At 47.4% G+C, this 13975-nt stretch overlaps 1 protein-coding gene across 1 annotated transcript in view; it reads right to left on the bottom strand.

Moving 5' to 3' along the window:
* POLR3B (RNA polymerase III subunit B) overlaps window positions 1–13169 on the bottom strand; it is a 102088-nt gene extending 88919 nt beyond the window's left edge. Inside the window, exons 1-9 of the mRNA XM_040984907.1 lie at window positions 12925–13169; window positions 8639–8671; window positions 7559–7615; window positions 7415–7479; window positions 5079–5154; window positions 3727–3827; window positions 1959–2050; window positions 1386–1503; window positions 120–228 (exon numbers count right to left, since the gene is read on the bottom strand). Of these exons, the coding sequence (XP_040840841.1) occupies window positions 120–228; window positions 1386–1503; window positions 1959–2050; window positions 3727–3827; window positions 5079–5154; window positions 7415–7479; window positions 7559–7615; window positions 8639–8671; window positions 12925–12996 (723 nt within the window). The 5' untranslated portion in view covers window positions 12997–13169. The remainder of the gene's footprint in view (window positions 1–119; window positions 229–1385; window positions 1504–1958; window positions 2051–3726; window positions 3828–5078; window positions 5155–7414; window positions 7480–7558; window positions 7616–8638; window positions 8672–12924) is intronic.
* Window positions 13170–13975: the final 806 nt, after the last annotated feature.

The following is a 13975-nucleotide window of genomic DNA, read 5'->3' as shown; positions in this document are numbered from 1 at the left end:
ATATTCTTATCTATGCCACCAAAGCTTTCTCTTCCCGAAGTTCCTTATCCTCCACATTAATAATTACATATGAAAACAAACAAAAGAACATGACGTCCAGAAGACAGCTGCAGACTTACCTTAAAAATGATGACAATGGGTATATCTTCTGACAAAGTATTGTGCCTCAGATAGAATCGTCCTTGCTTCACAACCATGTTGGTTCTGCTTTTTTTCTCATGGGTCGAGCTACAAGCAAACACACGTTGCTGAAACTGCATCCTCACTTTGCTTCAAGCCACTATCAGCTGACAGCGAGAATCAGTGATCAATAAGGTTCAACTGAGGCACACGGTCCTTTGTAGGAAATAGCTTTTCAAGATGCACGGTCGCTCCCTGGCCCTGCGACACCCCAGATCAAAGGCCATCGCTGCCAGCTGCCTCTCCGTCACACAGGACAGCGCAGAGGCCGAGCGCATGAGCTTCTACAGCTTGTCGGACGGAGGCTCGAGTTACCCATGCCACAAATCTTTCTCTTCCCACAGTGCAGTCACCTCCAAAACTCAAACTGAGGTGACAATAAACCAGAGAAAGGACGTAACAGAAATTATCTAAGGGATGCCGGTGTAGAAAACTAGTACACTGTGAAAGAAACTGGCTTAGGAAACTAATAAATAGATGGTTAAGCTCACATTCTAGGTCAATAAATAGCACTTAAATGTTTAATAGGCTGACTATATGGATGTAGAAATACTTATAAATGGTTAAACACTGAAAGGGAACATAAAAAATTAACAGTGACTTTATATAAATTTTTTCTTTTATGTAAATCCCTTTAATGCTCTAATAAAAAAATCAATACAACTGGTAATCTTTCAAATAACATCTCATTCTTTCATCGCTGAAATTTGAAAATCAATAATCATAGTTTACAGACTGACACAATAGGGTGAAAATACATGTACTTTAAAATTACACTGTTGGGTCCAGCGGCGTGGCCTAGCAGCTAAAGTCCTCGCCTTGAATGCGCCGGGATCCCATATGGGCGCCGGTTCTAATCCTGGCTGCTCCACTTCTCATCCAGCTGCCTGCTTGTGGCCCGGGAAAGCAGTCGAGGATGGCCCTAAGCCTTGGGACCCTGCACCCATGTGGGAGACCTGGAAGAAGTTCCTGGATCCTGGCTTTGGATCGGCATAGCATCCGTTGCGCTCACTTGGGGAGTGAATCAGTGGACAGAAGATCTTCCTCTCTGTCTCTCCTCCTCTCTGTGTATCTGACTTTCCAATAAATAAATAAATCTTTAAGAAAAAAAATTACACTGTTAATACAGCTGCCTGTGAAGAGAGCCCCTGGCTAACAGTGGAACCGCCAGGCTTTCTCAGGAAAAGCGCCACTGTGCTGCGTACCTGGTAACCGAGGCTCCCACGGTCCCTTTTCTATCAGCCTCCACAATGATCCTGTTCTTAGACAGCTGCTCTTGGATCAGGATCACTTTTTCTACTCCTTTCACAATGAAGTAGCCACCTGCCCAAAGGAAAAAAGAGAAAAGGTCAGCACCCATTCACCAAGCAGTGACTGACCCCCTGCAGGGCCTGCTGGATTCTAAATCCTCCCCGCCCTCCTGGCGGTGGCCATCACTCCATTTGAAGGGGTTGCCAGAACTGCTTTATGAGTTCACAACCGCACATATGAGCTGCGAGATGATAAACTTCTTGAGGAAAGAGGATGTATCTGTTTGGTGTATCCATTACCATAACTGACATGAAAGAGAAAATATTTTACCTTCTAGAAATAGAAGCTAATAGTTGGAGCCAACTTTCTGGACACTTTGTCAGCAAAGCTTCATACAATAAATTCATTACAAGGTAGATTTTGCCACAGTTTTTGAGGGGAAAACATCAAAGGAATAGTAATAGCAAAGCAAAAGCAAAAAACAAACAAACAAAAGCCAGTGGGCAACCCCATGGTGTCTCACATACCTGGATCCAAAGGACATTCATTCAGTTTGGCAAATTCCGCTGGTGTTTTCCCGGTAAGAACGCAGTTTGAACTACGTAGCATTATGGGCATTCTGTTTAAAAAGTAATAAAAAAAATACATTATCACGCCCAGCTTATTATTGGCAAAAATCTCAGGGAGGATGAAATATGCAACGTACATCTCACGGATGGATCTGGATTCCTGCCCCCGTGTCAGAGCAGATGGGCAGGGCAACTGCATGGAAGAAGACAGGGAGAGAGAGAGCTATTTCCTCGGGTACACTGACCCCCTGGTGCAGATAAAAACCCAAATGTCTGCTTTAATTTTCAATGGGTTTCATAAAAATCACTTATTCATTTTTGTTTAGTAGAAAAGCAGAGACAGGGACAAAGAGATATCTTCTACCTGCTGGTTAATTCCTCCACAGCCTACATCAGGCGCAAACCAGGAGCCTGGACCTCCCAGGCACCCACGTACGTGACCTATCCCACGTACGTGACTTATCACTTGCTGTCTCCCAGGATGCACATCAGCAGGAAGCAGAGTGACTGAAGGTGAGTATGTCAAGAAATAAAGGCAAAAACCCAGAGTATCAAAGTCATGGCTGTAAAACCCACCAGAAGAAATAAGAGACACACTTCCTCAGTGGGAAAGGAATTGGCAAGAGGGAGGAGGGAGCGAGGCTACTGTTTTGTCACAAAATGTCTTGAGGTTCTGCTTGACCTGTTGGCAGGAAGCAATATTATTTGGCTTCAACTATAATCTTCCTAACTCAAAATTTAATTAAATTAGATAGCATCTGTAATGTAGACAGCGCCAGGCACACCTAAGCACTAATTAGCAGATGTCACTTCTATGAACGCAGGCCTAGCAGATGAAATCACCTACACAGTCCCTGGCACAAAGTAGGTAATTCAGCAAACATTAGCCAGATGACCAGTCTGTAACCCAGGATTTGGACTCTACAGCTTACTATTCTTTTTCTATAACCCTAGTCTTCCCTGCTTTTCTTTCATAATATTAGATCTGACTCATATTTTAGCAACTGTTTAATATTTAACTGGATGTCATCAGGCTGCATATATAGAAGAAAGAAAGATGTTCCTGACCTTGGTAATTAGTCCTGGGAAAACCAAAATCAATATACAAATATCCCTATGAATTATCTTCACTGGATAATGAGGAGAAATGAGCAGGAAGACAATATAGAAGGTCCTTCCCTTGGTGTGCTATTTGTTGAACAAAAGGATATTGATTAAGCTTTTAGCACTTGGGAGAAAACAAGACGAACAGGAATTATGTGAACTAAGCTTAAAGTCCATCACCTTCACTAAACTCACACTTGGGTTTTATCCACATCATTTCCAAACTTGTTTTGGGCAAATGAGTAACCTTTTCTTTCAAAACTGCTGTGTGGGAAATACTTGCACTTTCAAGAAGACTCAAATACCAACAGGCTCTGCCCAGATCAGACTAGGAGAAATCAGAGAAACTGCCCTCCCCCAAAGTGTCCCAGAAAGCTCGGAGTCATTAAAGGAAAAGTACTTTCCTCAACTTTAACTGAAAATATTCATATTAATAAAAACAACCACAACTGCGTGCTAGAGGCTGTTTTAGGTAATTTCCATGTGCAAACCCATTCGACCCTAAAAATAGTTGCAGGAAATGGGTGCCATCACTCTTGTGTTGCAGATGAAGAAATGAGGCAAGCAGAACTCTTGAACGTCATCAAGGCTATGTGGTTTCAACAGGTAGAGCATTTCTCACCTGCCAATGGGTAAGGCATTGCGGATGACCCTCTGACTGCCTCGGGTGTATTCAATGTCCACTGTGATGGGGGCAGAGTACGTCATGTCCCTGAGACGGCACTGGAACAGAACGACACAGTTACTGCTTCTCCTCTTGGGACACAGAGGGTCCCTGTCACTCTACATGCCATCAGCAGACTTCGAGCTGTCCTACACTTTGACCCTTAGAGCTCTGGGAGTTCCCAGGCCACCTCGTCCACAACAGGATGATGCCATGCATGGATGCAGCAGACACTGTTACAGCATTCCTGGCCCTGCATGGAACCACAGGCGTGGGACAATCAATCTGCTACTCACTCTTTCCTCACTGATCTGATGCCATCAGAACCTGCTCCTTGATCTTCATTTTTTTTTTCAAAAAGAATTCTTTATTTGAAAGATGGCATTACAGAGATAGACATTTCCCATATGCTGATTCATTCCCCCGGAATGGCTGTGCACCACACCACATGACGCACGGTGGCAGAAGGGCTGGGGCACTGCCAACAGCTCAGCTTTGGGAGAAGCTAAGATGCTGCTTCCTGGGACTGCCACAGCAAGTGAAACCGCATGTACGGCATGGCATTCCATTTAGGTGCTAATTTCAGTCCTGGCTCTTCCACCTCCAACCCAGCTCCTTGCTGACACAAGAGGGAAAGCAGCAGATGATGATTCAAGTGCTTGGGCGCCTGCATCCACATGGGAGCTCCAGGGGAAGCGGCTGGTCCCAGCCTGGCCCAGCTCTGGCAGCTGCAGGAATCTGTGGAGCCAATCAGTGGATGGAAGACCTCACTCTCTGGAAATCTTCTAAATAAATAAATAAATAGATGAATATATAAATCTTAAAAGGAAAAAAAAAAAAAAAAAGGATGTTGCTCGTTATATTCGTGTGCCAGGAGTTCCTGGGTTCAAGCCCAGACTCTGCTTGTGATGCAGCCTCATGCTAACCTATGTGGGAGAACTGCACTGAGTCCCGGGCTGCGGGTTTCCACCTGACCTAGTCCAGGCTGTTAATGGCATCCAGCAAATAGGCAGTGCCTGGAAAATCTCCCCTTCCCTTCCCTTAAGTCCCCCTGCCCAAGCAGACAGAAGATCTTAATTTCAAATAAATACTTCACATGTTTAGAAACAGTACATGTATAGGACACAGTTATACAGTTGTATAAAGGCCTGGCACAGGACACAGTGCTTATGTATTTTTGGTTTTCTTTGTCTCAGAAGGTTTCTTCTGATCTACTTTTCAGTCATCTTTGAAGATCTTTTAAGATGTATTAAGGAAATATTCTTTGAGGCAAAGCAAACAAGTCCAATTAAACTGAGGTTGGTAATTACCTCATGAGGGGACACTGGCCTGGTTACATTGAAACTCTCTTCAACATCAGGAAGCCCGACATAGATATTAAGATACCTGAACAGCAAAACAGTCCGTTAGCATCACAACTCTTCAAAAGACATACAAATAAATAAGCCACATCCCCAAACACATGGATTGTGCTTTGACAAATGCTACATATGAGCTACATACGAGAATGACAAAAAAGTAAAAAATTATAACTACAAAAAAGGCACAGGGCCCGACAGAGTATCCTAATGGCTAAAGGCTTCTCCTTGCCTGAGCTGGATTTCTCCATAAGATGCTTATTAATTACGAAAGGGAAAACAGTCACGTCACAATGGAGAAATCTGGCAGACAACACCTCATTCATTAAGTGAGCAAAGTTAAAACTGCCAGTCAAAATCACTCTGGCACCAGCAATGAGACGAGCGACAGTGGCACAGAGCATCACGTCCTTGCCACTCCTGCCAAAAGGACTAACCCAATTGAGTCCTGAGCAACTATCACACCAAGCCAAGTGGAAGGACCTCCCAGTGCCTGACCAGATGGCTCAGCAGTATCAGAGTCAAGACATGGGAGATGACAGCTGAGGGGACAAAGAAAACGAAAGAGGCCACGGGGTCCTGACCCGATTCCCGGACTAGAAGAAGGGTGTCAGCAACCAAGGTCAAAGGAAGGTTGACAGCCTTGTATCAGTGATAACTTAGCTCAGCTGGATCATTCTGCGGTTATCTAAGACCTTAGCAGCAGCAGAAGCAGGGCGAAGCACATATGCAAACTCTTTTTGCTAACTATGTACTATTTCTATGAATTTTAATTTTTTTTTTTACAATACAAATTTGTTCAAAGTATCTTCTTTTATTTTTTAATTTTTAAGAATGATTAATTTATTTTTATTGGAAAGTTAGATTTACAGAGAGAAAGAGAAATAAAGAGAAAGATCTGTCATCTGCTGGTTCACACCTCAAGCAGCTGCAATGGCCAGAGCTGAGCTGATCCGAAGCCAGGAGCCAGGAGCCAAGAGCTTCTTCCACACTTCCCACATGGTGCAGGGTCCCAAGGTTTTGGGCCAACCTCTACTGCCTAACCAGGCCACAGGAAGGGAACTAAATGGAAAGTAGAAAAGCCGGGATACAAACTGGCACCCATATGGGATCCTGACACATACAAAGCAAGGATTTAGCCACTAGGCTATCAAGCCAGGCTCAAAATACTACAATCCAATAGTTTTGATAACTTGAGTCATAACTCTAGTTGTCTTACTTAGTTCACCAATTAAAAATTAAATCTGAGGGATGGGTGTGGTGGTATAGCAAGCTAATCCTCAGCCATGTAGTGCTGGCATCCCATATGGGTGCCAGTTTATGTCCTTGCTGCTCCACTTCTAATCCAGCTCTATGCTTATGGCCTAGGAAAGCAGAGGAGGACGGTCCAAGTGCTTGGGAGCTGGACCCATGTGGGAAGCCTGGAGGAGGTTCCTGGCTCCCAACTTCAGATCCACTCAGCTCTTACCACTGTGGTCAATTTGAGAGTGAACCAGCAGATGCAACATCTTCTCTCTCCATCTCTCTGCCTCTCCTCTCTCTGTAAAATCTGAGAGAGGTGAAGATGCTAATTAGCCGCTAAGATGCCGCACAGCTGTTAAAATGTCATATCTCGTATCAGAGGGCCTGGGTTCGAGTCCTGGCTCTGCTTCCTGTTACTGTGTACCCTGAGAAGCATCAGGAGGTGGTTACAGTCTCCCAGACCAAGGCCTCGGCTCTTGGCTTCAGCCTGGCCCAGCCCTTGGGGATTCAACCAGCAGATGGAAAGATCTCTTTCTTTCTGCCTTTTAAATAAAAATTTTAAGTTTTACAATTTACACAAATTGGACCTAACATGGTAGCCTAGTGGCTAAACTCCTTGCTTTGCATGTGCTGGGATCCCATCTGGGCACCAGTTCATATCCCAGCTGCTCCACTTCCCTCCCAGCTCCCTGCTTGTGACCTGAGAAAGCAGTGGAACATGGCCCAAAGCCTTGGCAACCTGCACCTGCGTAGGAGATCTGGGAGAAGCTCCTGGCTCCTGGCTTCAGATTGGCTCAGCACTGGCCATTGCAGCCACCTGGGGCGTGACCCAGCAGATGGAAGGTCTTTCTCTCTGTAAATCTGGCTTTCCAATACAAATAAATAAATCTTAAAAAAAAAAAAACCTTACACAAATTAAAATGGGGGCATTTTTAAAATGGTCTTACTAGACAGATTAAATAATGATTACGGAACAGCAGCTACATTCACTTTGAAAACTGTAAGACATAATCAGAACAGCAAAAGGAGATGAACGGACTCCTTACTTTAAGTACCACATGGGGTCGGCATCGCTCGTAACCTTTTCGTTGGCCTTCATGATCTTCTTTATCTGCAGGGGAGAGTGCGACATGAGGAAGGCGGCCAGCTCCCAGGGGTCCCAGCCCGGCCAGTCCTGAGCCGGTGCTTACCTCCACGTTAATGAAGTAGTTGAAGGAATCTATGTGCTGCTTCACCAGGCCTTTCACCTGAGGGGCACAACAGCACAGATTACGGATCAAACGCTAACCATACTTGATGCTCTCCTGAAAACTAAAGCACGAGGAAAGATTCACAAATTTCAGTTAGTGGAGAAAAAAAATATTTTTCTACTAATAAAGCTTAAATAATTGCCCTGGAAATCAAAAGCAGGATGAAACTCAGGAAACGGAAATCTCCTTCTAATCACCTAGCACAACACTTTCGAGCCATCCACGTCGAGGCCTGGGTCAGCACTCGCTTGTCTCCCATCTCAGTCTTCCACGGTGTGGATACACCACATTCATTCGCCCGTCGGTGGAGGGCCACCCGTGCTGTTTCTACCTTCTGGCTAACATGAGTAAGGCTGCCAGGACCGCTGTACACAAGCTTTTATACAGATTTGTGTTTTCGCTTCCCTTGGGTACAACTGCCAGTCCATATGGTTAGCAGCCAGGCTGTTTTTCCAAAGTTGCTGCAACCACTTTTTCTTTCCAACCAGTACAGCATGAGATTTCCAATACTACGCATCTTTTCCAACACTTATTATCTTATTTATAAATTACAGCATCTTAGCAGGTGTCAAGGACCTCTTATGCACTACATTTTAGCCTAAGTTCTTACAAACTGAAGTGAAGCCTTCCGCCTCCTGGACTTGTTGCTGTTCCTCGGGTAGAGCATGCTCACTGAGCCATACTCCCTGGACTGACCCTTCCGGCTTGGGTAACCCCTCAGGCGGGTGGCCCTCCCTGACCCCGGTGGCATCAGTCTCCTGCCAACAGTCCCATGCCATGCTACTAACCACTGCTAACACGTCTAACATCAGACCACCCCTCTCCCAATCAGCACCTCGGAGGCGGAGAGCGTGCCCTCCGCTTCTGTCAATCTGCAAAATCCACCAAAGTACACAGTTGTATAATGTAAAAGAACAAGCAAAGGTACTTGGTGATAAAATTTCAATCTTACAATAAGGTGATTTCCTTACTTTTTTCATCTGGAAAGCGTTCGATTACTAATAAAGGTGAAACAGTTACCTTTAAAAATGCTGGAAGCAGCCTCCATTTTTCCTGCGAATCAAAACAAGAAGAATATCAGAACCCTAGGCCAGTAATCATAAAATAGCAAATAAGAACTTCCTTTGCCACAGGAGTTGCACTCCAATGAAAGGTTGTTTTCTGAGTCATTAAAGAGAAGTTATGTTGAGGTACTAAAATGACTTTATCAGAGTGAGCAAAACAAAAATCGAAGAAAATTTTTAAGTTGTAACTGCATTTATGGAGTTGATCTATGTGTACATATATGAATACATTTGGGCTTCTAAAAGTTCATGAGAAATGGAATGAGAAGACAAATAGTGGGTGGGCACAGGGTGGGCACTCGGCACCAAGTCTGACGCTGACTGGGTAACCTACAGCTCACTCCCAGAGCCTGAGCGCAGTCCAGACGCTGCTTCCAATGCCAGCTTCCACCAGGGCACAGCTATCTTTGGAAGCAGCAGCAGTTGGCATGTGGGTTCTGCCATCCACACGGGATACCAGAAATGAGTTCCTGCCACCTGGCTTTGGCCTGGTCCAGCACCAGCTGTTGAGCTTTGGGAAGTGAACCAACAGATGGAAGACGTGTCTGTCTCTCTGCCTTCCAAATAAATACATGAAACATATTGTATTACGAAATGTTCTCAAATCCATATTTTTGCAGTATGCATTTTTTAAAGATTTATTTTTATTGTAAAGTCAGATACACAGAGAGGAGGAGAGACAGAAAGGAAGATCTTCCGTCCACTGATTCACTCCCCAAGTGGCCACAACGGCCAGAGCTGAGCTGATCCAAAGAAACCTCTTTGGGGTCTCTTCTGAATCTCCCACACAGGTGCAGGGTCCCAAGATGGGTGATTCTTGACCACTTTCCCAGACCACAAGTAGGGAGCTAGATGGGAAGCAGGGCCTCTGGGATTAGAACCGGTGCCCATATGGGATCCCAGAGCACGCAAGGTGAAGACTTTAGCTGTTGAGCTACTGCGCTGGACCCTGTAATATGCATTTTCTACTCATTTTCTGAAGCCACTCATACATACACACACATGTTTCATAAACAGAATTTAATCTCTTTTTCATAATTCCAGATTCCAAGTACTTTTCCTATTTTATTTCACTCCCCTGGCACTTGTTGAATAATTGGGGTTTTCCAGTAGGAGAAAGGGGAGGACAGGACTCACAGAGCCTGATGGAGAGGCAGGGTCTCTGGCCCTATGGGAAGTCTCCCAGCACCCCTTCCCCAAATTCTCAACCAGCATCTACTCAGAGCTTACCTCTGGGCCAAGGACGAGGCGCATGATGCGCCCACCTACTGCAGAGTTCCTGGTGCTTTCTATACCTCCTGAGGCTGCAAATGGCCTCCACAACAGCCCCTCGTGCCCTCTAACAAAAGGACGAAGGTCCTGAGCACAGGGGACCAGAGCAGCTGACACACTGCACAGGGTCCCTCCGGCTGCTGGGCTGTGGACAGGCCAGGGGAGCAGCGGGGAAATCACGCAATAACTCACTGTAATCCTTGATCCTGGACACACCAGGGTAGAGTCTAGCCCTGGCCACTGCCCCTCCTTCTCTCTCTTCCTCTCATGCTGTAAGCCTGCCACTCAAATAAGTAAATAAGTAAATACTAAAAACAAAAACAAAACAGTGCAGGAAGAGAGAACATGTGAGCTAGGACACACAAGTTGAGGTTAGAGTCAACAGGATCTGACAATAGTTCAGACAGATGCTAAAAGGGTTATCAAAGTCAACTCCAAGGTTTTTGCCATGAGCAATTGGAGCGAAAGAGTCACCCATGGTGGAGACAGGAACAGGGCGGGCACAGCAGGCTTTGCTGTGGGGAGCTCCTAGGAGCTGCAGGCAAACAGGTCTGGACCTTGGAACTAAGGAGCCTAGAGATCCATGTAAGGGAGGGTGGCAAACAAATGGCAACTAAAGTCATGTGACAGGTGAGGTCACCTACGCAGTGACAGAAGCTCCATGCAGCAAGACCCAGGGCATTAATAATGATAAGAGAGGAACAGAAGGCAGACTGCAGGAGACTGAGTGGGAGGGCATCAGACAACCTGGAGACAGCAAAAAAACAGGAAATTAAAAAGCAAAATACAGGGCCCAGCACAGTAACCCAGCAGCTGAAGTCCTTGCCTTGTATGCACTGGGATCCCATATAGGCACCAGTTTAATCCTGGTGGCTCCATTTCCCATCTAACTCTCTGCTTGAGGTTTGGCCCAAAGCCTTGGGACCCTGCACCCGTGTGGGAGACCCAGAAGAAGCTCCTGGCTGCAGATCAGCTCAGTTCCAGCCACTGCGGCCACTTGGGGAGTGAACCAGTGGACAAAAGATCTTCTTCTCTGTTTCTCCTCTTCACTGTATATCTGATTTTCCAATAAAATAAGTAAATGTAAAAAAAAAAAAAAGCACAAAATAGTCTCAAAATGGGACTCAGGTAAAATTAGCTGTGATCATAGAAATGAAAAAGATGGTTATATGGAAGATCACCCCTGGAAATCAGCCTGCTCCCTGGTGGGGGTAACTCAGGGCTTACCTGCTCATGACCTGTGCTTGTGGAATCTGACCTGTGACACGACTGCAGGGTCTAAAGGCACAGACGTGACTTCTAGCCACTTACAATGTCACTGTTGGGTAGGGGGGCTGTCTGGACGCCTTCCTGCCTTCCCCTTTTCCTAGCCTACGTAAGCTGTACTGTACAATCAACAGAGATCTCCATCAGGCTGTCCCCCTCGGTGGTCTCCGGGGCCTACCGGCAGGAAACACTCCCCCTCCCCAAGCTGGCTGTGGAAGCCAGACTGAGTGGGTCACCGGTAAGGGAAATGTCTGAGACGGTGGAAATGCTCTTGGCACAGTCAGCTAACAGCATCCAGAGAAATGTAAGTATCAAAACCAATGCATCTGAACGTCTTAGAGTTGTGCATTTCATTATATATGTTACATCGGAATTTTCACCTGTTGTCTCGTTCCTCAAGCAGCTATACAGCTGCAGGAAGACAGCTGATTGGATCGGCAGGCCTAGTTTAAGGAGATACCTCCAGGCAGGAGTGGAAACAATGGACAAATTCTATAGACAGGCTTACCGGAACTCCCATGACGTACATGTAAATTCCTCAAGCCCTCCTCCTTATCCTCAGTCTATAAACGCATTTAGATATTAATAAACTTCAGCTACTGACCATCAGTCAGTAAATAGTCCACGCGTGGTTATCGGCTTAGAGCTACGTGCACAGAGCCCAGCATGACCAGGAGCTTCTTCCAGGTCTCCCACGCGGGGAGCAGGGGTGCAAGGACGTGAGCCATCCTCTCTGCTCTCCCGGGTTCATTAGCAGGAAGCTGGATCGGCAGTGGAGCAGCTGTGTCTTGAAGCAGAACCCGTACAGCATACTGGTTGGTGTTACCCGCAATGGCTTTAGCTGTTACAGCACGGTGCAGGCCCGCAGGGCTGTGTGTCTGCCCTCACCAATCAAACCTGGGAGCTGGAGTCCAGCCTGCCAAAAGCCCCAGACTTCACACGGACTGTGACGCAGCCGTGTAGCACTGAACTCGCGAACCTTCCTGGTCACAGATGTGCTCAATAACAAGACACGCCATGGGGAACCTCTAAGTCCGCAGGAAACGCTGGCTCCTGGCCTGAGCGGGGTTAAAACCCGGCACTGCCCGTGGGCAGCGGGCACTGCACGCGCTCACACACTGAATCTCATGAACTGCTCCTTAAGCCTAGTGACAACTTGTTAATAACCCCACAGGGGAGCGAACCACCGTTGTCTCTGTGCCATTCAATTGCGTGATTTTTTTTAAAACGGTGCATTTTCAGGAAATTGTCAACAGCTGCACTGCATCGGGCAGCTCACCAGACCTGCAGGCAAGCCTTGGGGCTCGTCCCCGGAAAGCACACAGGCCAACACGCGAGCTGATATTCGGGGTGTTGGAACTGTGGGCTGAGAGGAATGCTGAGCAGCTTTGGGGTTCAGACTCCCTGGAACTCAGGGTCCTCTCCTTGCCCACAAGGACGCCATGCGTCTCTCAGCGCGGGTACGGGGGGCTGTACTAGAAGGTTCCAAAAGGAAGGGGTTCCATCCGCCACACGTCAACGCCGCCATTGTCCCGGCCCCAGCGGGCAGCTGCGGGCACACGGCCTCGCACGCGGAGCTCTGAGCATGCGCGGGCGCCCTGAGCATGCGCCCCGGCGCCGGCCCGCCCCCGCCGCAGCCGGGCTCCTCGGGGAACGCCCCCTGCGGGACGCGTCCCTTCCGCACCTCGCACGCCCGACACGCACCTTGACATCCGGGATCGGCGCGGCCAGCTCCTCCGGGCTCAGGTTTCCGAACTCCTCCGCGAGCTCGTCCATATCGCTCACGACGGAGTCACAAGCGGGCGGACGCGTCACGCTGGCCCTCCGCCGCGCCCCGAACCGCAGCTGCGCGCCGGCGGAACACCGCGCAGGCCTAAAGCGTCCCCGCCGCGCGTGTTGACAGAAGCGCGACAGAAAGGTTCCGCCCGCTCCCGGCCCTAACCTGAAAGGGAACCCGGATGTGGTCGAGGCTGAGACTGGGTACTGCGCGCGCCCCCTGGTGTAGCTCCGAGGTACTGCCCGAACAATTCCAGGATTTTTGCGAGGACCGGAATGAATGCGGTGTTAATGGCCTGGAAGCACCAGCAGATAATGCTGCAGCACCCGAATAAGCCACGTGGCTTAAAAAAAATGCATATAAGTAAATCCTATATGCATTAAGTATTTCATTATTAAAATCTTAGCGTGAAAATGAAATATTTTGTAATGTGGACACAGTGGAAGCAGCTGCCCAGAAGTCACAGAGGGTGTGTCAGTAAAATTCTAAACATGCTTTTACGATCCCTTGGAACCTTCAAAATTTTGTAAGCAGATTTTCAGAGGTTTTCTTCTTTTTAAGAAACACAAGGTGGCACAGTAGATAAAGGACTGATCCTTTTAGAGTGAGCTGTGTAAAGCAGTGGGGAAAAACAAGATACCATTAAGTGCTTAACAGATACAAAGTCGCCAGTGTGGGGAGCTGCATGAACCTTGGGAAACAGACAGCCCCTTCCCATCTTCCCGCATCAGCGCAGTGCCCTTGCCTCGGATCTTAGCTTGTTTAGCTCCTGGACACGCAGGTCTCAGGGCCTGGCACTTTGACTGCCCTGCACGTCCCCCGGCATCATGGCAGGACCCCGGTGGGAGAGAACCAGTTCCCATGACAAGACAGGAAGCCCCAGAGTAGGGAGGGGTCAAGCCCCGTGCCCCTGGTCACTGACCACCTACCCAGGGCCCATGACCTCCCAAAAGCCAAGTAGTGTGGACCAAACTTCCA

The sequence above is a fragment of the Ochotona curzoniae genome, unplaced genomic scaffold (genome assembly GCF_017591425.1).
Source record: "Ochotona curzoniae isolate NIBS_2020 unplaced genomic scaffold, NIBS_Ocur_1.0 contig_1014, whole genome shotgun sequence".
Classification (NCBI taxonomy): Eukaryota; Metazoa; Chordata; class Mammalia; order Lagomorpha; family Ochotonidae; genus Ochotona; species Ochotona curzoniae.
Note: the sequence above shows the minus strand (reverse complement) of the source record. Positions and strands in the feature narration are given on the sequence as shown.